Source organism: Ornithorhynchus anatinus, chromosome 4 (assembly GCF_004115215.2).
Source record: "Ornithorhynchus anatinus isolate Pmale09 chromosome 4, mOrnAna1.pri.v4, whole genome shotgun sequence".
Lineage (NCBI taxonomy): Eukaryota > Metazoa > Chordata > Mammalia > Monotremata > Ornithorhynchidae > Ornithorhynchus > Ornithorhynchus anatinus.
This window is the reverse complement of record NC_041731.1, coordinates 57,671,000-57,698,403: the sequence shown is the minus strand read 5'-3', so window position 1 is coordinate 57,698,403 and position 27,404 is coordinate 57,671,000. Positions and strand designations below refer to the sequence as shown.

At 43.8% G+C, this 27,404-nt stretch overlaps 1 protein-coding gene across 3 annotated transcripts in view; it reads left to right on the top strand.

The window, feature by feature from the left end:
• The window catches only part of VIRMA (vir like m6A methyltransferase associated), a 62,808-nt gene extending 48,372 nt beyond the window's left edge, over nt 1-14,436 (top strand). For 2 of the 3 annotated variants that reach the window (XM_029062659.2, XM_029062661.2), the window contains 9 exons: nt 571-788; nt 4,453-4,585; nt 6,613-6,765; nt 7,142-7,302; nt 8,085-8,181; nt 9,361-9,527; nt 10,539-10,870; nt 13,367-13,510; nt 14,086-14,436. In XM_029062659.2, coding sequence (XP_028918492.1) covers nt 571-788; nt 4,453-4,585; nt 6,613-6,765; nt 7,142-7,302; nt 8,085-8,181; nt 9,361-9,527; nt 10,539-10,870; nt 13,367-13,510; nt 14,086-14,240 — 1,560 coding nt within the window. In that variant the 3' untranslated portion in view covers nt 14,241-14,436. Of the gene's footprint in view, nt 1-570; nt 789-4,452; nt 4,586-6,612; nt 6,766-7,141; nt 7,303-8,084; nt 8,182-9,360; nt 9,528-10,284; nt 10,488-10,538; nt 10,871-13,366; nt 13,511-14,085 lie in introns of those variants that run through there. The other variant, XM_029062660.2, reaches the window with a different exon arrangement.
• The last annotated feature ends 12,968 nt before the right edge of the window (nt 14,437-27,404 follow it).

The following is a 27,404-nucleotide window of genomic DNA, read 5'->3' as shown; positions in this document are numbered from 1 at the left end:
GTGCTTACTGTGCGCAAAGCACTGTATAAGGGCTTAGGAGAGTACAGTATGTGAAGGAGGAATGCGTTCCCGAAGCAGCAGCGTGTATATCATCCTGGCGTCTGTGTGTCTCTCTCTTTCTCTCTCTCTCTCTCAGGCCTAAGTGGTGGCTGGAAAGAAGGAGGGCTCCTGAGGTGGCAAAAAAATATCTACGTGTGTTAATGGTTCCTCACCGTGGATATACATTGTATTTGCATTATCAATCAGTGGTATTTATTGAGCGCTTATTGTGTGCACAGCACTGTACTAAGTGGGAGAGCACAATATAACAGAGTTGGTAGATGTATTCTGAGTATATCTATGATTCTCTCTATCATGATGGTACTTCTGTTGTCTGTCTCCCCCCCGTTTAGACTGTGAGCCCATCGTTGGGCAGGGATCGTCTCTGTCTGTCGCCCAATTGTACTCTCCAAGCGCTTAGAACAGTGCTCGATAAATACGGTTGAACGAATGAACGTTGATAAAGGTAGAGATGATGCACTGAATAAATTCTTGGCACAGTCGTTAAACTTCAGCAACGTTTTTCTTTAGGACATTGCTCTGATTTTGCCAAGTTCTTCGGAAGGGTCTGTTTCTGAAGTGGAGCAGTTGTCCAATTCTCTGCCGAACAAGGAGCTGATGTCTTCAATCTGCGACTGTCTGATGGAAACACTGGGCAACGGCGAGAGCAGTTACAACTGTTTGCTGACGTGTGTCAGGACGATGATGTTCCTTGCGGAGCATGATTATGGATTCTTTCATTTAAAGAGGTACAGTTTTAGCCCATCAAGTGACCGTCTTAAGCGTGTATTTTTCGTATTTGGGTGCCTGGCGGGTGCAGTGCAGTATTCTAAGTGGCTGGGAGAGTCAGTCGGTCGATGGTATTTGAGCGCTTACTGGGTACAGAGCGCTGTACTGAACGCTTGGGAGAGTACGATATAACAGAAGCATTCCCTGCCCGTAATGAGCCTTCAGTCTAGAGCTTACAGCCTAGTCTAGAAACTACAACAGGAGCATGAGCCATGCTCCTTGCCTATAGTGAACCTTATACTCTAATGGGGGAGACTGACAAATGTTTGAAAATAGAGTAATCAACATAAATTGACTGTATTAGTAGTTTTCCTAGGGTAAAGGAAGGGCAAAAATTACTGCTAGTGGTGTCTGCAGGGCTGGTGTGACTTGGGAGATGGGAGTCGGGGAAGACTTGGAGTAGGTGGGATTTTTAGAAGGGTTTTGAATGTGGGGGAACCGTAGTCTGTCAAGTTTTGTTTATATAACTTTGATTTTTAAAAATTAGTTACATTATTTGCCTTCATGCCATTTAATGTTCACGTAATGAGGTAGAATTTTTAAACAGTGTTTTCTATGTTTGCATGTCTCATTTAATGCAATGTTTCATTCTTCTGACGAGCGGAGCAAAAGTCTTAAGTTGGTGATATACCACAGCGGCAATCGTCACCTTTGCTTGTGACCCCCTCCTCTTTCTGTTCCTCCATCTTGGTTAGCATTTTCTTCCTAACCTGTCTCCTCCATTGGCATCCTCACCCATTGCCAGCTCACAGGTCTGTGAGAAGTTTTATTTTGCCACTTCTAAACCCTGCCCAGATCTGATCCTTGGGATCCTTTTGGCTAAATGAACCTAGGTGTTGCCTTACAACAGCTTTTTAGTTTTGCCAACTGGGGAGTTGGCCTGCCATGAGCCTAGAAAAGTTGGAGGAGACTTGATGTCTGACAATCTTTCCTTTACGCTCCCCTTGAGAATTCAGAATTAGGGTGCCCAATTCAAGCAGAGGCAGGGGTTAAGAGCAACATTTGGAGAGAGAAAGCAGCAGCACCAACTCAGAGATCCATTTCGGACTAGCGTTGCTGTGGCCTAGTGGAAGGAGGACAGGATGGAGTCTGGAGACCCGGGTTCTCGTCCCAGCTCCACTAATAGCTGTGTTACTGTGGGTGACTCACCTAACCTCTCTGGACCTCGGTTTCCTCATCTGTAAAATGGAGATGAGATAGATTTTGAGACTTGGGTCGTACAGGGTTGATGTCTCACCTGAGAGGTAATCTTGGATCTGCTTCAGTGTTTAATTCACCATAAATGCTTAATACCATAATAATTACTATTATGAAGGGCCCCCCCCAGCCCCTTTTGAGAAAATGAGGGAGGAAGTATGAATTGTGTAGTTTCCAATCTGAGTGCACCTTTTCCTCTCATCTCTCAATCATTTAATCAGTTCTATTTATTTAGCACTTCCTACGTGCAGAACACTGTACTTAGAGCCTAGGAGAGTTCAGTACAACAGAGTTGGGAGGCACATTCCCTGCCCACAATGAGTTTACAGTCTAAGAGGGGGGAAGGCAGGCGTTAATATAAAAAAAAAATTATGGATAGGTTCATAAGTGCTCTGGGGCTCTTTTCGTCTTCTCTTTGCTACTTTCATGTGGATTCTCTCCTATATATCCCTTCCCCGCTTAAATGTTTTGAGTTGTTCGGTACTAAGAATATAGCTGTGGGTGAGGTTCACGCCAGAAATCGAACATGATAGATTTGTTATGGGCAGGGAATATGTCTATTATATTGTGGTATCGAACTCTTCCAAGTGCTTAGTACAGTACTCTGCACATGGTAATCACTCAGTAAATACGGTTGAGTGACTGATGGACACTGTAATTTGATGGACACTGTAATTTACTTGCCTTTCCAACAGGCAGGTCAAATGTGGTTCAAGGTAAGGGTAATCAACTGATTCCGTCTTTAGTCCTGGAGGTAGGAAAGGGATCAGCATGCCCTAGTGGCCAGAGCACAAGCCTGGGAGTCAGAAGGACCCGAGTTCTAGTGCCAGCTCTGCCAATTGCCTTCAGTGTGACCTTGGGTGCATCACTTAACTTCTCTGTGCCTCAATTCCCCCATCTGTAAAATGGGCATTAAGACTGTGAGCCCCATATGAAACAGGGACTGTGGCCAACCTGATTATCTTATATCTGCCTCAGTGCTCAGAACAGTGCTTGGCACAGAGTAAGCGCTAAACATATAGCGTAATTATCATTATCAGTAGTACCGTTAAGGGGATTGGGATTGGCTTCCGCAGAGCCTGGCATGGGTGGAATTGTCTTGCCCTGACTCTACTCAAGTTAAGTTGCATGACTCGATTTAGATCCAGGCTGCCAGAGTGAAATAAAAGGAGGTGGTGTCATCAGGGGGACGCAGAGCTGTTTGTTTGCATATTCTTCCAGCCTTCAGGATTCCTGAAGCTCTCAATACAATATGGCCCTGCGCTGGATGCAGAGCAGCTGATAATAATTTTGAAACTTCGCGTTCATTGCTTTCGTTTTTAGACTAAAGGTCTGGAACACCGGGGCTCTCACAAGTTCATCGTATTGCTCACGTGGATAGATTTTTTTTTTCTTCTTTTCTTTGTCTTTGCTGTGGTAATTTCCTGATACGAATGTCATTTTGCCTATAAGAAACCTGTTGGTCTAAAATTTAAATCAGTTTTGAGTGGTTTTTTTTTCTCTCCAGTTACCTTGATTTCCATTTTTCATGGTGTCTCCATCTCATTATCAGGAATCATTGAGTTGATTCGAAAGGGTAAAACTAGTATGTAAGCCTAAACAGGATTAAGTAAAATCACAGACGTGGATCAGCATTAGCGGTGGAATCAGAAATAAGGATTTGAGGACTGCCGGCACTGTGCATAATCCACAAGACCACAGTAGCTTTTGAGGAGAAATAGTGTTTGCCTCTACCTATTATATTTAGTCCCAAAGGATCATCGAACATGTGTTTGATGTACCTCAAAGAAAACAACATCTATATAAGGGTTTACCTGTTGCCACTTGTAATCAGGAACACTTTTCCCTTCTGTTAACCTGATTCTAAAATCTTTCCATGTTTAAAATAATACACATATGGACTTAGGTCTAACTGCAGCTCTCAAGTTTCTGTAACAGTAATGTGCTGGATTTAGAAGTATTTTAATAGGCTCCCTCATTTCTCTTTGAGGTAAATGATCCAATATCGATCATTCTGTGTTTGAAACTTCAGAGACATTCTGTGAAGTCCCTTCTTCCTTGTAGTATTCCAGAACTACTGTTGAGGAGTTCTCAGGATGTTTGAAAGGTCCTAAAATAGGTGAACAGTTGCAGGAAAAAAAAATAACAAGTTTTTCCTTGTCAAAACGTTCTTAATTTATTTGAAGGATAAATATAGGGGAAGATTGTTTTAGATAAGAGCCTCTAGCCCAACCTGAAAAGCAGGTGTTGAATGTAGGTGTTGATTTATGGTCCTCCTTACAAATGCGCAGAGTATACACATGGAAATGGTGCTATAATTTTCTTTTAAATCCCGATGGACCCATATTTTTACAATTATTAATGTTATGAATGTAATTTCTAAAAATAGAGTGTTTTCATTAACTTTTTTCCTTTATTGAAAAACAGTTCCTTAAGAAAACACAACAGTGCATTACATAGTTTACTGAAGAGAGTGGTTACTATCTTCACTAAGGACACAGCAGAACTAGCTTCTTCTTTTTTGGATTTTATGAGGCAAATTCTAAACTCTGATACAATGGTAAGTCAACATATGTTTGCTGTTTCTCATGTTGACACATTTGCTGTGGAGAGCAGATATTAAAATAAGTTTAAATATCGCCTGTAGCTCAGAAATATTGAAACTCAGCATTATTTGGTATGAACTATCTCCATATAAATAAGTCTTAACGCACCCAAAAGAAGTGAACTGCAAAATTTTTCACTAAATACTAAACTTCTTCCGCTTGGTCAACCTGCTTTGTCAGCTTTGCCAGAAGTAATGCATCTTGTGAGGTAAACTGATGGTCATTATATTCAGTCGCCAGATGAATGGAAGAATTGAGGGTTCTCCAAAAGAAAGTTCTTCATAGTTCAAAGCTAACGAAGGTCAGTCAGTAGCTCTTTATCTCCTTCCTACCTTCGTAAAAGGAAGGGATATAAAGATTTCAGTGTATAGCAGTGATTGAACATAGAGTAATATTTTCAAACTGCATATCACGTGTTAGGAAAATAAAATATTTTCATACCAAATTTTGAGCCAAATGAAGGCAATTCACTTAGGTTCACAAGGAAAATATAGCCAGCTATCAGTATGTATTTTAGTAACTTAGCGTGGATATCTTCAGCACCATGTCCTATTCACTTGGCCCAGAAACTTTGAAATTATAAAATATTTTTGAGTTTTAGGTATTACAAATGTCATCTGAGTTTAAATATTCCCATTGTTTCAGATTTTTTTTTTTTAACATTTTCATCACTTGTCTTAGTTTTGAAATTACAGCAGTCTTTGCTGAAAGTTTGGGTTATTTAGCATTAAGACAGTAGAAATACTAAATCAAGATTAATGAGAAACAGTGGTGTTTTCAAGTGTTCTACAAATAATTTGCATTGCATATGGTTTGATTGTTGGATTGTGTGGTGCTAATAGGTATTGCTTTTTTGAACTACAATCTCCTTAACCGTAATAAAAACACAAGAGATGTAGGTAGAGACATCTTCAACTTTGCTATCCTTGGCCCAAGCTCCAGACTTTTCGCATTTAGAATTTAATGATAAAGGTGTTTAATTTATGATTTACAATCAGTTCTGTGTTGTCACTTCTAATGAGAGAGGGGCTAGCAGGGATAATTGAAATCCCTAGTTCTAGCCAGTAATTTTAAGTATTTAGATTTGTTCTACTGAATTGCCACTAAATAAGCCAGTTGATTGAGTTAACATTTCTCCTTAAACTCCTAGGTTTTTCCTTTTTGCAAAATTAAACTTTGTGGGCATGCTTTTGACATTAGGTCCTCCTAGAAATTTTCCCTGTCTAGTGGTGGTACTGAAGTGTAAAATAAGTTCAAGCATTGAGGATGAGGAGAGGTGAAGCGGCCTAGAATTTGGGTATAATCCACAAATGTAATAATCAGCTCCTCATTCTTAAATGTCTGAAGAATTATTCAGTGGAAATCGGGACCTAGGATATTGGGGGATTCAATTGGCATATTTTATAAAGTAGAAGAATCCCTACTTTGGCGATGGCAGGATGTGTGACCTTTAGCAGGGTAATTACTACTCTCTTCAGTTGTTTGCTTACCATCTCATGAAAGATAATTTCAAGTTTTATCAGGTCCTCGTAACAGCTGGCACAATTTTAACAACTCCTACGCCCAGTACGTTGGGAACTCCTGAGGTAGACACCGGCGTATTTTGCCATAGGACATTCTGTTGAGAAATCCGGGTGCCAGTGGATTAAAGATCAGATGCGCAGCAAGCCATATGCTGCTATCTGTTTTCTTTGTGATCCCATGCAAACATAGGTGCCCACTCCACGGGGGCGATGGCCCACACAGCTTGGCGAGCCCTTAGCATCCAACAAGACTCTAGAGTTTCCAGTTAGGGCTGCAGAAGACCCAAAATGGTGGCCTTCTGACCTGTTAGCTCTGAAATCTGCTCCCACACCATTTCCCCTCCCCCACGTTCTCAATGGAAAGTTGACGCTTGTACTTGGAAACCGGCATGGATTCTCTTAAGCTTTGACAAATTTGGATTTCCCCAAGAGGTAACTTTTTGTGTTTCTCTACACAGGGTTGTTGTGGAGATGACGGTGGTCTCATGGAAGTAGATGGTTCTCATCCGTCAAGGACACTAAGTCTTAGTACTGCAGAATTAAAACAGCTTTTACAGAATAAAGAAGAAACTCCAGAAAATTTGTTCCTTGACCTTGAAAAACATGTTTTGGTAAAAAAAACGAAAAGTCCCCCTTCCCTGCCAAATGGTCCTGAATCTCTGATTTTGTCGTTTAGAACACGTTTGCTTAAGTCTCAGTATTTTTGAGCGGCGATCCTTAGTTGTGTTCGGTAGCTTTTAAAATGGTTCTCTTGTCTTCCTATTCCAGGATGCCCTCTGCTGCCTAATCTGTGGAAGGCACCTCTAGAAAATCTCCCTCAGAATTTTCTTCGCTTTTTAAAAAAAATTTGCCAAGGTGGCGGCTGTCTTTTCAGACTTGCAGTATCTTATACGTTTTTCAGAGTGGGTTAACCGAGAAATAGCCAAGGATCTTTCTCCCAGTCGAGCAGACCGTAATCGCTTGTGTAAATGTTTATTGTAAACTCAGGAACATTCTAAAGATGACGACAATCTGGATTCTTTGCTGGACAACGTAGTTGGACTCAGGCAGATGCTAGAATCAGCCGGCGATCCTTCTCCACTCAGTGACCAAGATGTTGAGCCGGTACTTTCAGCCCCAGAGTCTCTTCAAAATCTCTTCAATAACAGGTAAAATACTGAATGCACTTTGGGACCCGTAGGACTTTGTTCACAGACTTGCAGTGTTTATGGTGGCCTAATTTAATAACTGCTTAGTACGTGCACTGTAATTTACAGTTCGGGGGGATTTGAGTTTCAGAAAAAACAAGCGTGTGGTAATTATTCCCTTGCTCTAGACAAAGGAGTCTTTGAATATTAATTTTTTGTAGAGATTTTTTAGAAAACACCCTTGCAAGCCTATTGTGTGAGGAGACTCTTCATTCACCATTGGCAAATAATCTTTTATACCGTGATTAGCCTACCGCAACTAAACTAACTTCTTTCATTTGAAAAATAATTTTTTTAGCTTTATCTAGAAGCACATTTTTAGACATCTCCCACCAGATTTAAATGATGATACTAATAGTAATTGTGGTATTTATTAAATCCTGTGGTGTGCCAAGCATTATGTTAGATTCAGGATCATCACATCAGACACAGACCTTCAGACCCTATCCTCCTAGGGGCTCACAGTCAAAGAGGAAGGAGAACAGGCAAATTTATCCCCATTTTAGAGATGAGGAAACTGAGGCACAGAGCAGTTATGTGACTTGCCCACCGTCACACAGAAAGCAAGTGATGGAGCAGGGATTAGAGTCCAGGTGTCCCGACTCCCTGGCCCGTGATTTTTCCACTAGCCATACTGTCTTCCCTGCCTTGCAGGATGAACTTGATTTTGTAGTTTCTTGAATTTAAGAAGCATCTCTATTAATTGCCAAATTCATTTGCTGGGGATTTTTTATTCACTGTAGGACTGCCTACGTGCTAGCTGATGTCATGGATGACCAACTGAAGTCTCTGTGGTTCTCTCCATTCCAGGCTGAAGAAATTGACTCCGACTTAGATTTGGTACAGTTAATATTTATTAAGACAAATAGAGTGAAATCCTCGGTTGTAATGTTACGTCACGTAACAAATGAACCAAGCGACAATTGTCTCTTATCAGTCACACTCTGGGAGACCTTATGATTCACTCAGACGTGGTATCCTAGTTTGGGAAGCCAACTTTAAACTAAACTCCAGGAGAGATGAATTGGGCGGGGGGTGGAAGCAGAGGAGAGAGAAATTTAAGATTCAGGCATCTTTATCAGTGCTTCAGTGTTAGAAAGTTCCTATCGTTGTCCAGCTGGCTTTGCTTGCAAAGCCACCAGTAATAGGAATGCTAAGGAAGAGTGTGTGAATTCCAATTTTTCCCAAAGCTCTCTGGGCTCTTCAACTAGGGTCCTGCAGATTCCTGCCCTAAAGCCAGTTCTTCTAACTCCAGGAAGCTAGCAGGTGGAGCTGATAATAATAATAATAATGTTGGTGTTTGTTAAGTGCTTACTATGTGCAGAGCACTGTTCTAAGCGCTGGGGGAGATACAGGGTAATCAGGTTGTCCCACGTAAGGCTCACAGTTAATCCCCATTTTACAGATGAGGTAACTGAGGCATAGAGAAGTTAAGTGACTTGCCCACAGCTGATAAGTGGCAGCGCTGGGATTCGAACATATGACCTCTGACTCCCAAGCCCGGGTTCTTTCCACTGAGCCACGCTGCTTCTCTAATAGCCCCTCTCCAATGGTTCCGTGACTAGAAGAGCTCAAGGAGATTAAGCCCGTCTGTTTTCTTGCCAGCTTAGCATTCAGATGTTCCCCACATCAGTCTTCCCAGGCAGTGCTGAAGTTCCCTTCCCAGGAAGGGCAGGAATTCTTGGATGAGGTGTGAAGAAGGCGGGAATAGGAAGTAGAGATTTGGTAGCTTTGACCAGTAGGATGCACCCAACCTGTTGTGTCCCCAATGCATTTTATGTTTTGTTTGTAAATATTCCTTTTTCAAATGTAGAAAAAAATCTGACATCCTGAGAACCTTTGACATAATGATTCAGACAGTATAAAAAGAAGTAACTAGAAATTTAGAAAGTTTCAGCTGATTTGGGCTAAATTTGGTTGGATTTGCCCTAGATTGTGTGTTGAGGACTCGGGTTGCCAGGAGATCCGATAAATTGCTCCACCTAGGGTGATGCGTTAATTCTTCCCCTGTGATTCCAGGTCAAGGTTGACTTGATTGAGCTGTCTGAAAAATGTTGTAGTGACTTTGACTTGCAAGCAGAATTGGAGAGATCATTTTTGTCAGAACCTTCATCCCCTGGCAGAACCAAGACCACCAAAGGGTTCAAGCTCGGCAAGCACAAGCATGAGACGTTCATAACTTCGAGGTAAGAGGTGATCCCAAAAGATCTTGATTTAATTAAAAAAAGAGGGGGGAGGTCCAGTCAAATTACTTGCTAAACAATTTATATTCAGATGGCAGAATTGGACTAGATTTTTGAGCACCTTTTTAGTGTACCTCTAAGGGAGCTAGCTGAATCCTCCTGTAGTGTTAGATCATTCATACCTTGTAGATGATTAAGAATTTGAAATTTGGCTTTCCTGTTCTTAAAGGCTGTTGGGCAGAATAACCAATCAATCAACTGTATCTATCATTATCATTATTGTTATGAATAATATTAATAAGTATGGTATTTAAGCGCTTACTATGTACCAGGAACCGTTCTAAGCGCAGGGGTGGATACAAGCAAATCGGGTTGGACACAGTCCTTTGTCTCACGTGGGGCTCACAGTCTCAATCCCCATTTTACAGTCGAGGTAACTGAGGCACAGAGGAAGTGAAGTGACTTGCCCAAGGTCACACAGCAGACAAGTGGCAGAGTCGGGATTAGAACCCCCGACCTTCTGATTCCCAGCCCCATGCTCTATCCACTACGCTATGCTGCTTCTTGAGTGCTTACTGTGTACAGAACACTGTACTAAGCACCTGGTAGGGTACAATATAGCAGAGTTGGCAGGCACGTTCCCACAATAAAAGGATAATTGGGTTACTGAACGAATAAGGATTTTTTGTGTGCAAATAGGCAATAAAGTATCAACAATAATAAGATTATTAGATTAAACAATAATCTTATTCTTTAATAGGTTTTACAGTACAGCATTTGATACAGAACAACCTATATTTGTTTAATGACCTTTAGTGGAGAGATAATATAGCTAATTACAGAAGTGAAGTTAAAAAGAAAGAATACTAAAAGGCTGAGTAAGAATCCAGGCAAGTGAAAAGTAATGTGCTTTTGAATGAGATTTGGTAACAGTCGGGGAGTTCTGACGTGATTTTAATTCCCTCACATGGTGACTTTCTAAAAGTTTATGTGGCTTTTTTTGGGTTCCGATAGTGGAAAATCCGAGTACATCGAACCTGCAAAGCGAGCACATGTTGTGCCCCCGCCTAGAGGAAGGGGTCGGGGAGGATTTGGACAGGGCATCCGCCCCCATGACATATTCCGTCAGAGGAAACAGAACACAAGTAGGCCGCCTTCTATGCACGTGGACGATTTTGTTGCTGCAGAAAGCAAAGAAGTGGTCCCTCAGGATGGGATCCCACCACCAAAGAGACCACCCAAAGTATCGCAGAAGATTTCTTCCCGTGGCGGGTTCTCAGGAAACCGAGGAGGTCGAGGTGCTTTCCACAGTCAGAACCGGTTCTTCACACCACCGGCTTCAAAGGGTAACTTGTTTTTCTGCACCTTCCCTCTTGAGCAGGTTGAAAGTGGAGGGTTCCCTTAAATATCCCCCGCTCTTTCAAAAGTGACCACAGACCTCTATACTCTTGTGTTAGTGACTTAACGAATCCAGTTCTCTTCAGCGCTGAAATCACCCCTGGGTGCTTTGAGGAATTTAGTTCTTAGGGAAGTGCATTAAGTTTTTCAGGCCCCTGGAGTGTCGTGCAGTAGTCAGTTTGGGTGACAGACCGAGGTCTCCTCAGCCCTTCTCTGGGCTAAAAGAGCTGCCCCAGCTGCTTTAGGTTAAAGTTCATAAAGTCCTAAGACCCATCGGTTTTTCCCTTTTCAGGAATGGGCAAGAATTGGTGGGTGGGGGGCCCCCTTAGACTGTTCTCCCCCGATGAGACTGTAAGCCCGTCAAAGGGCAGGGACTGTATCTGTTACCGATTTGTACATTCCAAGCGCTTAGTACAGTGCTCTGCACATAGTAAGCGCTCAATAAATACTATTGAATGAATTAATTTCCTCCAACCCTCGGGCCGCTAGCCCCATCCCTTGGCTCTCGGATGAGCCCCTTCAAAGAGTGAGGTGATCATTTGGGATCCGGCCGGTCTTCCCCCTTCTCGAGACTGTCTGTGGAAAGCTCCAGGGAATCTTAGCTCCCTCTTCCTCCCTCAGCTTCCCAGATAGATGCATCTCTCCAGCACCTGGGAGCCACCAGGGCGTCACTTCCAAATGCAGGCCCGGGGGTTAGGGCTCTCACTGCAGTTTTAAGAGACCGAATGAAAGGATTCCAGCAGTCCCTTTGGTACCAAATGTAAACTAATTCTGATTTTTAAAATGTCTTTTCCTTTCCTCGAAACCTTCTTAATTTCCTGTAAGCATCCTGCTGTGGAGACCCCCATCTCTTGCTGCTTAGGCCCAACTCAGGCTGATTTTCTTTATGATTCCTTAGCCCCCTTCTCTTTTCCCATTCCTTCCCTGGGATTGGCTGTGTTACATGTGAGGTAACTAGCTAAGAACCTGGTACTTAATCCAGTTAGTTTTCCCTCAGGGATGGGGATCATCAGGAGAGAGTTTCTACTTGCTCTGATTTCTAATTTCAGTTTCTAAGGTTTCTCCCCCACCCTCCTTCCTCCCCACCTCTTTGTGTGAAGCTAACTTAAGTGACTGTCACGTGCAGTAAATGTAATGGCGATCAGAAGACACAGAACCAAAACTTCCCCGAAGCAACTTCTACATCCCAACAGAGCTCTCTTTCTGGGTGGGTGCATGTTGTGGGAGTGACTGTTAGGTGAGCGTCAGCATTATTAGCTACACTGAATGCAGAGGTAATATTAATAATTACTGTGGCATCTGTTAAGCGCTTATTGTGTGCCAGGCACTGTACTAAGCCCTGGGGTGGATAAAAGCAAATTGAGTTGGACACAGTCCCTGTCCCATGGTGAGGCTCACAGTCTAAGTAGGAGAGAGAACGGATATTGAAAAAAATTCAATAAAATTCATTGTCGGGGATCTCCCCTTTTATTGAAAAAACAGCTCTGTAGAAGCGTTGTACTGCATGGTCCAAAAGAGATGACACATTCTTTCCAAGGGCCTAGCACTTAGACATGCTATAGGCCCAAAGCGTGACTTAAATGTTGGGAAGAATCTGGTACAATATCTACTTGGCGTGCATAACATTAATTCATTCAACCTCCAGACCTTTAAAAAAAATTTGGGCTTATCTCCCGGAGAAATACAGACTTAGTTACTTTGGAAAGCTATGACCCCGATTCAGTCATCAAGTTTGCTGCGTAGCATTATAAACTATCAATTTTCACTCAGTTTTTTTGTATAAACTGGAAGAATAGATTTCGATCTGCTCTGATAAATTGTGCCTTTTGAAGAGTATTGAACGTCCAGTCTTTATGGTGTGAAGCAATGAGCTTGTTATCGCCGTTAGAAGTCCAACCGGAACGTTTGGGAGAGGAGATAAGTGTGAATGGTAGAGACCACTGCTCCCCATCTTCAGAGCTTCACAAAAATCATTTCTTCATCGGGAAAACTTTTCCTAACTAGTCATTCATCTCTTCATGGTCACACCCTTTCATGTCCCCACAGAACATAAGGACATCCCCACTGGGCACTTACTCCACCTCTCTCCTGCAGTTAGGTACATATTCTTACGCCCTGTTCTTTCGCTACCTGTTATTTTATTTTAATCTCTCTCTCTCCCACTAGTTTGTAAGCTCCTCGAGGGCAGGAATCATGACGATTTACTCTGTTGTACTCTCTCAAGTGCTTAGTACAGTGCCCTGCACCCAGTAGGCTCTCGATTAAATCCCATTAATCGAACAAGGAATTTTTCACCATGCTAACTCTCCTCCTTGACTATGCTCTGAATTTCGGGGGTCCAAAGTTCCATATCAGAAGGGTTTCAGATCCGTCTGTGGACTCAACTTAAAAATCGAAGTTAAGGAGTTGAGGTTTTTCCTAATGAAGTATTTGCATTTATTTAGGAAATTACAGTCGCCGGGAGGGAACACGAGGTTCGAGTTGGAGCGCTCAGAGCACACCACGAGGAACTTATAATGAAAGCAGAGGTGGTCAGAGTAATTTCAACAGAGGCCCGCTGCCTCCGTTACGGCCACTTAGTTCCGCAGGTGGGTAGCCGTTTCTTGTTGGCGACTGTGAGGAGTTTCTCCGATGCCCCGTTGGAAAGCCACCTTTTTCATGGTCTCCCAAATCATTTTCTGTAAATACATTCAAACAGAACCACTGCCGAGTCTTTTTGACGGGACGTATTTCCGGGGTCACGTTTTTAAAGACGTCGATTTAATAATTCCTAAAATTGAATAAGAAAAGTCCTTCTGACTCTGGAAATTTTCAGCCATCTCTCTCACCAGATTCCATGAAACCGTGCCGCATTTCCCCCACCCAACTAAAAGACGGTGTCTGATGCTGAATTTTTGGCATATTTGGGGGTTTCGTTTTTTGACTTTTCACTTGTCGCAGAGTAGATGAATGTATTTGTTAAGCACCCTTCAAACGGTGAGGATTTTTGCAATCCACCCTTTTATTGCTGTTACAGAGCTGTTCCAACTCTTGGTGCCCCCCCTCTCCTGGTCAGAAATGCGTTTTGTTTGAGCTCTGGTTAAAAGCTAACGCTGTAGTAAATATTTGTCTAGGAAAACAAAATCAAGTTGACATAAAAGAGCTGATTTGTCTCTGATTCTAGGCTACCGTCCAAGTCCTCGTGACCGGGCTTCCAGAGGTCGTGGTGGGCTCGGACCATCCTGGGCGAGTGCAAACAGTGGCAGCGGAGGCTCGAGGGGAAAATTTGTCAGCGGTGGAAGCGGGAGAGGTCGCCACGTGCGGTCCTTCACAAGATAAACCGGACTCTCGGGATGCTCCCGAGAACGTCGACGCTGCGCGAAGGCAATTTTTAAAAAAATTTAAGGCACTGAAGGACCAATTTAGACTTAACTGATACCTGGAGACATCCGAGAGATTATTTTTATCTGAAGAAAGCTGATTTTGTTTGATACGAAACTTGAGATTTCAATAAAGTCCACACATTTTTATGTATGATCGTGCAGCCTTTGGTCGTTCCTCTCGCCAGAACATACTCTGGGGATATTCTCTAAACAGAAAATACAGTGAATGTCCACGTCAGGGTCAACCAATTGCAGAATTTTTGTTTGCAAACATTAATTGGGTCGAAAGAAATATGCAACTTTTTCTGTCTCAAAGAATAAGGGATTTATTTCTTCCACGGCAGTTTTCTCTACGAGCTGCAATCTAGTTTTTTGAGGGGATTTATTTGGGCCAGTAAGGAAAATGAAGACGTGCCTCATTTTAGGTTCTTAGCAGATGTGCAAAAGAAAACCGTAAATTTTAACTCCGCTCCGTAAATTTTAAGTGCAGGACCTCTCTCAAGGAGTGTTTTGTCATACTGAGCCTTTTCATACTGAGCCTGTGTGTATTTTGTAGGATCAGAGTGTGATATCTGCACCGTAAATGAGTTACAGGAATATCGTTCTCTTGGGTGATGCAGTCTTTCGGTTTTCTGAGCTTGACAGATGTGCTAGATAAAAAGAAATTGCCCAAACAGGAAACCTAAATCATCTGTCGGTGGTTCTGCTCCGACAGTTCCTGTTCCTGCACGTTTTGAGATTTTGGCACTTTGGTGGGACTAGATTTTATCTTTGGTGCTCTGCGATGTCTAAAACTTGACCCAACAACACGATTCCTTTTCTCTTTTAATTCTTAAACTCACCACAGTCATAAAGAAAATTCTGTTGTCCTTGTTGTCCAGAGAACAGGAAAGAGAAAATGTTTTGGTGTCAGGCAGCAGAAGCCCCAAAGACCGAAATACTTAAGTCGACAAATGTCTAAAACCCCGGGGGTGCCAGCGCCAAAGCGGGATACATTTCTTTTGAAATCGCCTGAAGACTGGAAATTTGGATTGAGGCTGGGGAACTTTTCTCTCTTAGACCTAACCCATATTTCCCTTTGGATGCTAACAGGAGGTGCAAGTGAGATGACGTCCAGAATTATTTGATGTTTCATTGGGCCGGTGGCTGAATAGGATCGCTGAAGAGTACTAGAGAAGCAGTATTAGAGAAGCAGTGTGGCTCACTGGAAAGAGCCCGGGCTTGGGAGTCAGAGGTCGTGGGTTCTAATCCCGGCTCTGCCACTTACCAGCTGTGTGACTTTGGGCAAGTCACTTCACTTCTCTGTGCCTCAGTTACCTCATCTGAAAAATGGGGATTAAGATTGGGAGCCCCACAGGGACAACCTCATTACCTTGTACCTACCCAGCGCTTAGAACAGTGCTTGGCACATAGTAAGTGCTTAACAAATACCAAATTATTATTACTAGGCAGTAGATGAATCCATGTTTTACCCACCTATTCAACTAAAAATGCTTCTCTTCTATTACGATACATTTGAATTGTTAATGTAGAAGTTGTACAGTGGCTAGTCGGTCGTATTCGAGTGCTTACGGGGTGCAGAGCACTTTACTAAGCGCTCGGAAAGTACAGTCAAGCTCATCCTCCAGACTGAGTTCATCGTAGGCAGGGAATGTGTCCGTTGTACTCTCCCAAGTGTTTTTTCAGTGCTTTGCATGTAGTAAGTGCTCAGTAAATGTCACTGAATGAATGGATACAAGCTAACAGAGTTGGTAGACAGGTTCCCTTGCCACAATGGCAACCAAGAAAATTGAAAGGCATTTATCTTCTCATTGACTAATTGTTTGGGCTGGGCTTGTGAGGGCTTGATGAAAGTAAGGAGATGTTAGAGGAGCACAGAGTTTCCTGGGGTGGTAATAATAATAATTGTGGTATTTGTTAAGCACTTACTGTGTGCCAGGCACTGTTCTAAGTGTCGGGGTCAGTTCAAGTTAAGCAGGTTGGACACGATCCCTGTCCCACCTGGGGCTCACAGTCTCAATACCCATTTTTAATAGGCGAGGTAACCGAGGCCCAGAGAAGTGAAGTGACTGGCCCAAGATAATAATATTGATATTTGTTCAGCGCTTACTATGTGCAGAGCGCTGTTCTAAGCGCTGGGGTAGATACAGGGTAATCAGGTTGTCCCACGTGAGGCTCACAGTTAATCCCCATTTTACAGATGAGGTAACTGAGGCACCGAGAAGTGAAGTGACTTGCCCACAGTCACACAGCTGACAAGCGGCAGAGCCGGGATTCGAACCCATGACCTCTGACTCCAAAGCCCGGGCTCTTTCCACTAAGCCACGCTGCTTCTCGCAGCAGACAAGTAGCAGAGGCGGGGGAAGAACCCATGACCTTCCGACTCCCAGGCCCGGGTTCTATTCACTGTACCGTACTTCTTTTCCAATGAATGGTGATTAATCTGATTGATTTAAAAGCAGCGCTTCCACCTTCCTTCTCGGGGCAATGACACAGATGCAACCGCACACCCACACAGGTACCGAGCACGTCTTCCTTCAGTTCCCCATTTCATTTGGCCCCTGCTTCACTCCAATGATCCATCGATCGTTCTCATGAATTGTCTAAAAGTCATGTTTAAAAGTGAAATGCTGGATTGACTTCATGAATCTGCTTCCTTTCAAGGCCGCATGGTGCACCTTCTTCCATATGCTGCCCTGCAGAAATCCAGAATTGGGAAAATGAAACCAATTGCGTTTCTGTGAGAAGTAGGGAGGGAGACCAGTCGTAATGGAAACCGGAACAAAAAGATGGAGAAAACCAATAGAAGGAATGTAGAGACTTTTATTTCTTTGATTAGAAATTTTTTTTTTAATCAGAGGAAAATTTTGTTCTTAGAAAACAACTTTAAATGCCATGGTGAAAGAGTTATTAGCCAAGTCCAAGTGACCAGAACAAAGGTAAGAATTTAAAAAAATGATTTCTTATGAAGATTTTTACTATTAATAATAGCGGTATTTGTTAAGGGCTTACTATGTGTCAAGCACTCTTCGGAGCGCAAGTTAATCAGGTTGTCCCACGAAGCGCTCACAGTCTCAATCCCCATTTGACAGATTAGGTAGCTGAAGCACAGAGAAGTGAAGTGGCTTGCCCAGGTAACACAGCAGACAAGTGGTGGAGTCAGGATTAGAACCCACAGCCTTTGACTCCCAAGCCTGGGCTCTTGCCACTAGGCCGTGTTGCTTTTGGCACTGAAATATTTGCTCATTTTCGGAAGGACTCAAATTCATCATTTGATGTCGAATCTTTAGCCTATCACAGATATATTTCACTAGTTTATCAATTCAGTCAATGGTATTTAGTAACCAATTGCTTACTGTTTGTAAAGCACTGTGCCAAGTTATGGGGAGGTATATGGTAAAAATGAATAAATTAGATCTTGACCCTGACCCTCAAGGTCATTTGAAAGAGGGTCTGGGGGGTGGATGACTAACACCTGAGGAAAGATTGAAGACATAAAGTAGAAACAACATAGGAACGCACGGAATATAATAAACGAGGTACTGGCTCCCGAACGCTGTGACTGGAGAAGCCATTTTCAGCTTGTCAGCTGTGTGACTGTGGGCAAGTCACTTAACTTCTCTGTGCCTCAGTTCCCTCATCTGTAAAATGGGGATGAAAACCGTGAGCCCCACGTGGGACAACCTGATTCCCGTGTCTACCCCAGCGCTTAGAACAGTGCTCTGCACATAGTAAGCGCTTAACAAATACCAACATTATTATTATTTTCAGGCTACTTACCAGGGACTCTCACTCCACCTCACGTTCCTGCTTCACGTCTCCCAACCCCGTGGCATCCGCTCCCGGTCTTCTCTGCCGGAAAGGGAAAGGAGGGAATTAAACGGTGGTAGATCGTGCAGTCTACGACGGCCGGACCCGAAGCCTTCTCGACGATCTGTAGTCGCACCACTGCTGGACTTCCTCCTTTCCCTTTTCGGCAAGGCAGGCCAGAAGCGGAGTCCTGTAATGCCATGGGGCTGGGGAGGTGGAGCGAGTGTGGGTCCCTCATGGCATATGGCCATAGTTCGTTCAATCATTCAATAGTATTTACTGAGCTCTGACTATGTGCAGAGCACTGTACTAAGCGCTTGGAATGGACAATTGGGCAACAGATAGAGACAATCCCTGCCCAATGACGGGCTCACAGTCTAAACTGGGGAGACGGACGGCGAAGCAAAACAGACAAAACAAAAACAAGACAACATCATCAAGATAAATAGAATCAACGGGATGTACACCTCAATAACAAAATAGAAAGGGTAATGATATATACAAATGATATGTACAAATGAGTGCAGCGATGAGGGGAGGGCAAGGGGGAAAAAGCTGAGGGAGGGGAGGGAAGGGAAAGGTGGGGGGGCTCAGTCTGGGAAGGCCTTCCGGAGGAGGGGAGCTCTCAGTAGGGCTTCGAAGAGGGGAAGAGAGTTAGTTTGGCGGAGGTGAGGAGGGAGGGGATTCCAGGACGGCGGGAGGAACAGCCACGGTTGACAGCGGGATAGGTGTGAGCAGGGCACGGTGAGGAGGTGAGCGGCAGAGGAGCGGAGCGTGCAGGGTGGGCAGGACAAAGAGAGAAGGGAGGTGAGGAAGGAGGGGGCAAGGGGATGGAGAGCCTTGAAGCCAAGAGTGAGGAGTTTTTGTTTGATGCAAAGGTTAATAGGCAGCCACTGAAAGTTTTTAAGGAGGGGAGTGACATGCCCAGAGCGTTTCTGAAGGAAGATGATCCGGGCAGCGGAATGAAGAATAGACTGGAGTGGGGAGAGACAGGAGGAGGGGAGATCAGAGGGGCGGCTGACACAATAGCGTTAGTATAGTTCAGTAGCGTAGGAGGGCCGAGGTCATCTGCAGCAGCCGACCCTTCTATCCTCCAGTGAACAGGAACTCTTAGAAGACAGCCCTCCCTTTCCCTCTGCTCCTCCTCCCCTCCCCATCGCCCCTACTCTCTCCCTCTGCTCTACCCCCTTCCCTTCCCCACGGCACTTGTGCATATTTGTATATATTTTTCGTTACTCTACTTTGTTAATGATGTGTCTATATCTATGATTCTATTTATCTATTTTGATGGTTTTGATGCCTGTCTACTTGTTTTGTTTTGCTGTCTGTCTCCCCCTTTTAGACGGTGAGCCCGTTGTCGGGCAGGGCTTGTCTCTATCTGTTGCTGAATTGTACATTCCAAGCACTCAGTACAGTGCTCTGCACACAGTAAGCGCTCAGTAAATACGATTGAATGAATGAATGAATGGCGGCCTAGAGCTTTGAGAACTCTGGGCTTTATGGTTCTAAATAAGAATAAGAATAATCTTGGTATCTGTTAAGCGCTCACTATGTGCCAAGCACCGTTCTAAGCACTGGGGTGGATACAAGGTGATCAGGTTGTCCCGTGTGGGGCTCACAGTCTTCATCCCCATTTTACAGATGAGGTAACTGAGGCCCAGTGAAGTGAGTTGCCTAAGGTGACCCAGCTGACAAGTGGCGGATCCGGGATTCGAACCCATGACCTCTGACTCCCAAGCCCGGGCTCTTTCCACTGAGCCACGCCGCCCCTCCGCCGAGTGAGGTACCGGGGAAGTGATCAATCGGTCAGTGGTATTCTTTCTTGACCACTGTGTTGCAGAGCCTCTCAGGGTGGCACCTGGAGAGTTTCCAGTTCTCTACCTTGGCTACGGGAGAGAGAGTCGAGCAGGGGCCCGGCCATTCCATTCCTAGCTTGGCCAGTGGCTAGCTAGCGGAAGGCAATCTGCTACGAGTCAAAACTCCCCTGTGCTGGGCAGCAGCGGCACGGGAGAGAGTCGAGGGCGGAGACTCAAGCTTTCTGCACGGAAGGAGGCAACGGGAAACCACTTCCCAATTTTGACCAAGGAAACTCTGTGGATCCACTACCAGAACGATTGCAGATGGAGAGCGGGGCGTTCTGGGAGACATGCGTCCATGGTGTCGCTATGGGTAGGAAACGACTCGATGGCAAAAGACAAGACTGTGTGCAGAGCACTGTACTAAGCGCTAACAACCTCTCTGTGATTTTCATTTGGCAACAGTGGGGGAGAAGCAGCGTGGCTTAGTGGAAAGAGCAAAGGCTTGGGAGTCAGAGCTCGTGGGTTCTAATCCCGGCTCCGCCGCTTATCATCTTTGTGATTTGGGGCAAGTAACTTAACTTCTCTGTGCCTCAGTGACCTCATCTGTAAATGGGGATGAAGACTGTGAGCCCTACGTGGGACAACCTGATCACCTCGTATCTACCCCAGTGCTTAGAACAGTGCTTGGCACGTAGTAAGCACGTAACACTCGTTTTTCTGCACCTTCCCTCTTAAGCAGGTTGAAAGTGGAAGGTTCCCTTAAATATCGCCCGCTCTTTCAAAAGTGACCACAGACCTCTATACTCTTGTGTTAGTGACTTAACGAATCCAGTTCTCTTCAGTGCTAAAATCGCCCCTGGGTGCTTTGAGGAGTTTAGTTCTTAGGGAAGTGCATTAAGTTTTTCCGGCCCCTGGAGTGTCATGCAGTAGTCAGGTTGGGTGACAGACCGAGGTCTCCTCAGCCCTTCTCTGGGCCAAAAGAGCTGCCCCAGCTGCTTTAGGTTAAAGTTCAAAGAGTCCTAAGACCCATCGGTTTTTCCCTTTTCAGGAATGGGCAAGAATTGGTGGGTGGGGGGCCCCCTTAGACTGTTCTCCCCGATGAGACCGTAAGCCCGTCAAAGGGCAGGGACCGTCTCTATCTGTTACCGATTTGTACATTCCAAGCGCTTAGTACAGTGCTCTGCACATAGTAAGCGCTCAATAAATACTAGTGAATGAATGAATAAATTTCCTCCAACCCTCGGGCCGCTAGCCCCATCCCTTGGCTCTCGGACGAGCCCCTTCAAAGAGCGAGGTGATCATTTGGGATCCGGCCGGTCTTCCCCCTTCTCGAGACTGTCTGTGGAAAGCTCCAGGGAGTCTTAGCTCCCTCTTCCTCCCTCAGCTTCAGCACATAGTAAGCGCTCAATAAATACTATTGAATGAATGAATGAATAACAAATACCATCATTATTATTCAGGAACACCCTGCTGCACTAGATGGACTGTTTCTGAGACCACCATGGGGTGTAAGTGAGACCTAGGATGGAGTCACTCTGTTTCCTCCTCCCTGTACAGAGTCAGTAACAATAGTCAATATTGAGCGCTTACTGCGTGCAGAGCACTGTACTAAGTGCTTGGGAGAGTACTATATAACAATAAACAGACACATTCCCTGCTTCTACCTTATTGTCTTCAGTAATGCTTCGACTGTCCGTCTTCCAGAAGCAGTGTGGCTCAGTGGAAAGAGCCCGGGCTTGGGAGCCAGAAGACGTGGCTTCTAATCCCGGCTCTGCCACTTGTCTGCTGTGTGACTTCGAGCAAGCTACTTAACTTCTCTGTGCCTCAGTTACCTCATCTCTAAAATGGGGATGAAGAGTGTGAGCCCCACGTGGGGCAGCCTGATTACCTTGTAAATATCCCAGTGATTAGAACTGTGCTTGGCACATAGTAAGCGCTTAGCAAATACCATCATTATTATTCCAGGTGCCTTTGTGGGCATTTGAAAATGAGATATTTTGCAGAGCTCTGTATACGGTTTGAAGTTCCCACTGTTACAAGTTAATGCTTCTGTTCAGTATAAATGTCGAGAAAATACCGGCCTACCTCAGAGTAGGAAGTTTTATAAGCTCATAATTAAAACGCTGAAATGTTTTACTTCTAGCTTCTCACTCTCTTAATCTGACTTTTGTACATATCGTTTACTCCAAGATATCTAATTTGTCCTTTACTTTTATGGACACTTAACCCCATTTCTGCTTAGAAGCCATGGAGATGGTAAAAATTCCAGCCATATCTATCTTGGCACATAGTATTCGCTTAACAAATGCCATCATCATCATCATTATAGTGAAGAATATAACCAGTGTCATTGCTAGGTCAGATCAGTGTGGAGAGAGCACAGGCTTGGGAGCCAGAGGTCATGGGTTCGAATCCCGGCTCTGCCACCTGTCAGCTGTGTGGCCGTGGGCAAGTCACTTCACTTCTCTGGGCCTCAGTTCCCTCATCTGTCAAATGGGGATGAAGACTGTGAGCCTCATGTGGGACAACCTGATGACCCTGGATCTACCCCAGCGCTTAGAACAGTGCTCTGCACATAGTAAGCACTTAACAAATACCAACATTATTAGTATTATCAGTGGTTCTTTCTACCCAGAATCATTTTTCTGGTACCGATATCAAAAGATGATTGGAGGAATGGTATGATTCGCTGTGATGGCATTTATCGTCAACGATTATGAGCGTGTAGTCTGTGGGACCCTCACATTTCCCCCGATTTGTGGAGGTGTCCTTTGATTGAAGACAATGAATCCCTGATAGGTAGCTCTGTATCTAGTTAATGCTTCTCAAACCTCTTCCTCTGTCTCTCCCTTACCTGTCCCCGAACATGTGAAAATCCTGCCTGTACCTATTGGTACTTTTAGCTTGCACGTTTTTCTTCCATGTATTTTATCTTCTTCAGCCAATTACGCTGTGTTTTCACTTTGTGTTTTGGATAGACTAGTACTAGAGAAGCAGCATGGCTCAGTGGAAAGAGCACGGGCTTGGCAGAGGTCATGGGTTCGAATCCCAGCTCTGCCACTTGTCAGCTGTGTGACTATGGGCAAGTCACTTCGCTTCTCTGGGCCTCAGTTACCTCATCTGTAAAATGGGGATTAACTGTGAGCCTCACGTGGGACAACCTGATTACCCTTGTATCTACCCCAGTGCTTAGAACAGTGCTCTACACATAGTAAGCACTTAACAAATACCAACATTATTATTATTACTGAATTAGGGAATATGCTTCCTATAAAGCAGCGTGGCTCCGTGGAAAGAGCCTGGGCTTCGGAGTCAGAGGTCATGGGTTCGCCTCCCGGCTCTGCCACTTGTCAGCTGTGTGACTGTGGGCAAGTCACTTCACTTCTCTGTGCCTCAGTTACCTCATCTGTCAAATGGGGATTAACTGTGAGCCTCACGTGGGACAACCTGATTACCCTGTATCTACCCCAGCGCTCAGAACAGTTCTCGGCACATAGTAAGCGCTTAACAAATACCAACATGATTATTATTAAAGCATACCTGTCTGGATAGAAGGTGGCATGGCATTGGTCATGTGGACGTATGATCCAAGTGTTCTTCAGGAATGGAATCTCTGCTCTCCAGGAAAATTGACTCTCCTCCCAAATTCTACACTGCATTTATTGCAGGCTTTCAGAGGCATGTGCAATCTAAATATTTGTAGTCAGTTCAATGGTCAGCTGACATATTTTCGTTACCCTATTTATTTTGTTAATGAATTGTACATCGCCTTGATTCTATTTAGTTGCCATTGTTTTTACGAGATGTTCTTCCCCTTGACGCTGTTTAGTGCCATTGTTCTTGTCTGTCCGTCTCCCCCAATTAGACTGTAAGCCCGTCAAACGGCAGGGACTGTCTCTATCTGTTGCCGACCTGTTCATCCCAAGCGCTTAGTACAGTGCTCTGCACATAGTAAGCGCTCAATAAATACTATTGAATGAATGAATGAATGAATCCTTTTAATTTTAAATCCACATAGTCTTGGGACTTTGATTCCAATTTGATTGTGAAAGTGCTGCAGAAGGTGCCCAGCTGTAATTTTGGTGAGAAATCTCGTGTGTTGTTCAACCTCCTTTCAATTTAACGTAGTCAATTAACATAACACTTAACAAATGCCACCATTATTAAGTTACTTATCTGTGCCTCGGTTACCTCATCTGTAATAAGGAGATTAAGACTGTGAGACCGATGTGGAACATGGACTGTGCCCAACCTGGTTAGCTAAGTCAAGGCTTGTGTGTTGTTCAACCTCCTTTCCAATTTTTTTTAAATGGGGTTAATTGTTTGATTTAGAAAACTGCACGTTTTAATCAAACTGGATACTTGAAAAACAATACCGACCCAAATTAGCTTCGGATTAGATGACTTGATCCTTAAAGTGTTTGAGGTGACTGTTCCTAAAATAACCCAGATCTGTTCGTGAGCAATTCTGTTGTAATGATGGAGTTTCCTGGCAGGGATGAAGGATGAGCTTTGATCCTGAGCCTTCAGGGTCAGGAACCTAAGGGAGGAACTGAAAATAATGTAATGGCCTGTGTGTAACGTTATCACATTTCCTCAACCCTGGTAATCATATTCCCGCTGGGGCAGAAAGCATCACAACAGAATCGGCTGGTAGGGGAGAAGTGCATTGCAAAATGTACTTCTAATCTCTGTTTTTTATGGTATCCATTAAGTGTTTATTATGCGTCGCACTCTGTGTTAAGTGTTAAGGTAGGTAAGAACTAACCAGGTTGGATACAGTCCCTGTTTCACATCGGTCTCACAGTCTTAATCCACATATTACAGATGAGGTAACCGAGGCACAGATAAGTAACTTAATAATGGTGGTATTTGTTAAGTACTTACTATGTGCTAAGCACTGTTCTAAGCGCTGAGGTAGATACAAGGTCATCAGGTTGTCCCACATGGGGCTCACAGTCTTAATCCCCATTTTACAGATGAGGGAATTGAGGCACAGAGAAGTTGTGACTTGCCCAAGGTCACACAGCAGACAAGTGGCGGAGTGGGATTAGAACCCAAGACCTCTGACTCCCAAGGCTTGCCCTCATTAGCTACCAGGTCTACTGATTCCCCAAGCAGTGCACTATATATTGGGCCAACAGCAGTACCTTTGGAAAGTAAATGACATATTCATTATTTTTAGGGAATTTACAGCATCCATTTGTCTGCCTGAAGGGTTAAATGGATCTTGGACAATTCTAGATTGAGGAAGTATGGTTTACTGCTCAGAAAAGGTAAAAATTGCCCATGCATCGCATAGATATAAACAGATTTTATCTTAGCTCAGAGATGTTGAAGTTTTTTTAAAAAGACCTGTGGTAAAGCTATTTTAATCATATCTACATTTTTACATTCAGTTGCAGAGGTCCAAAACAGTTAAATTGGATTTCTTTTAAATGGACATCCTTCACCAGCTGAATTTGAAATGGAAAATGTCATGTAAAAACATTTTACTTTTACTAATAGTACAAAAAGAAACAAATTACAAGGTCTTAGACTGAATAATAATGATGGTATTTGTTAAGTGCTTACTGGGTGCCAAGCACTGTTCTAAGTGCTGGGGTAAATACAGGGTCATCAGGTTATCCCATATGGGGCTCACGGTCTCAATCCCCATTTTACAGATGAGGTAACTGAGGCACAGAGAAGCTAAGTGACTTGCCCAAAGTCACACAGCTGACAAGTAGCGGAGCTGGGATTAGAACCTACGACCGCTGACTCCCAAACCCGGGCTCTTTCCACTAAGCCATGCCAAGCTAGTATCTAAACAATGTGTATCGACTGGCTTTGAAAATGTGAATTTCAAAATAAGTGGAATTTATTGAGCACTTTCCGGGTGCAGAGCCATGTACTAAGTGCTTGGGAGAATGCAGCAGAGTTGGTAGATGTATTCCCTGCCTTCAGTGAACTTGCAATTTAGACGGAGAGGCAGGTGTTAAATTATGGAGTTTGATTCCAATTTGATTGTGAAAGTGCTGTGGAAGGTGATCACAATTTATTTATTGATCATGTATTCAAGTGCTGTGAGCTGAGGGTGTGGTGAATATCAAGTGATTGAACGGCTCAAATCCAACTGCAAGGGTGACAGAATTTTTCAGTTGGGTAATGACGTATTTAAGATCATTTTTTTAAATCATAAAGCGAAAGAATTGATTTCTAAATTCAGTTCATTTTAATGAGGAAGCAGATTAGTTTTCTCCCAAAAACTTTTCCAGTTGCCAAGGGACTAGCATCTTGCATCACACTCGGCGTCGCACTTGGACTCAGATCCTGGTGTAGAGAAAATCCCAAGAACGGTGACCTGGCTTTATTCTGCCAAAATGGCTGAATCCAAACAATTCGGGGCAAAATCCCACTATTCCCTGAAATATCAATCATTTGCACTAAAGCATAATTTCACCCGTGGACCCGTTATAGCATACACAGACCACTGAGGAAAAAAATCTTTTGTCTAGTGTGGAATACGTGAAAATTTTTTACTATGTAAGTACAAATGTTTTTTGCAAAAAATAAGTGTTCATGCTCCAGTTTGTCATTATAGCCATTTTCTTTTTGATTGTTGAAGCAATTTTTGTCTTTTATTTCTTGTCAAGTTATTTCAGTTTTTCATATCAAGTGATTGGGGTTTGATTATCTTCTCTGTGCTTGGTTACTAGGTTGCAAATGAGTCCTTTCTACATCATCAGTTCTGAAATACATGTTTGTAATTTTTTTGCATATTTGAGTTAATGATGATGATAATAATGATGGCATTTGTTAAGCGCTTACTATGTGCCAAGCACTGTTCTAAACACTAGGATGGATACAAGGTCACCAGGTTGTACCACGTGGGGCTCACAGTCTTAATCCCCATTTTCCAGATGTGGCAACTGAAGCCCAGAGAAGTGAAATGACTTGTCCAAAGTCACCCAGCTGACAAGTGGCAGAGCAGGGATTAGAACCCATAACCTCTAACTCCCAAGCCCGGGCTCTTTCCACTAAGCCGTGCTGCTTCTCAGTTTAGTTATCGATTAGTTCTTTTATTAGTCCCCCCAAATTATTGTAACACCCCCAGTATATTTTTTAAAATGTCTTGGTTATGAATACTTGTAATAATTGTGGTATTTGCTAAATGCTAACTATGTAACAAGCACTGTACTAGCGATGGGATAAAGAAGCAGCGTGGCTCAGTGGAAAGAGCCCGGGCTTGGGAGTCAGAGGTCATGGGTTCAAATCCCGGCTCCTCACCTTGTCAGCCTTCGTGGCTCGGTGGAAAGAGCATGGGCTTTGGAGTCAGAGGTCATGAGTTTGAATCCCAGCTCTGCCGCTTGTCAGCTGTGTGACTGTGGGCAAGTCACTTCACTTCTCTGTGTCTCAGTTACCTCATCTGTAAAATGGGGATTAAGACTGTGAGCCCCCCGTGGGACATCCTGATTCCCCTGGGTCTACCCCAGCGCTTAGAACAGTGCTCGGTACATAGTAAGCGCTTA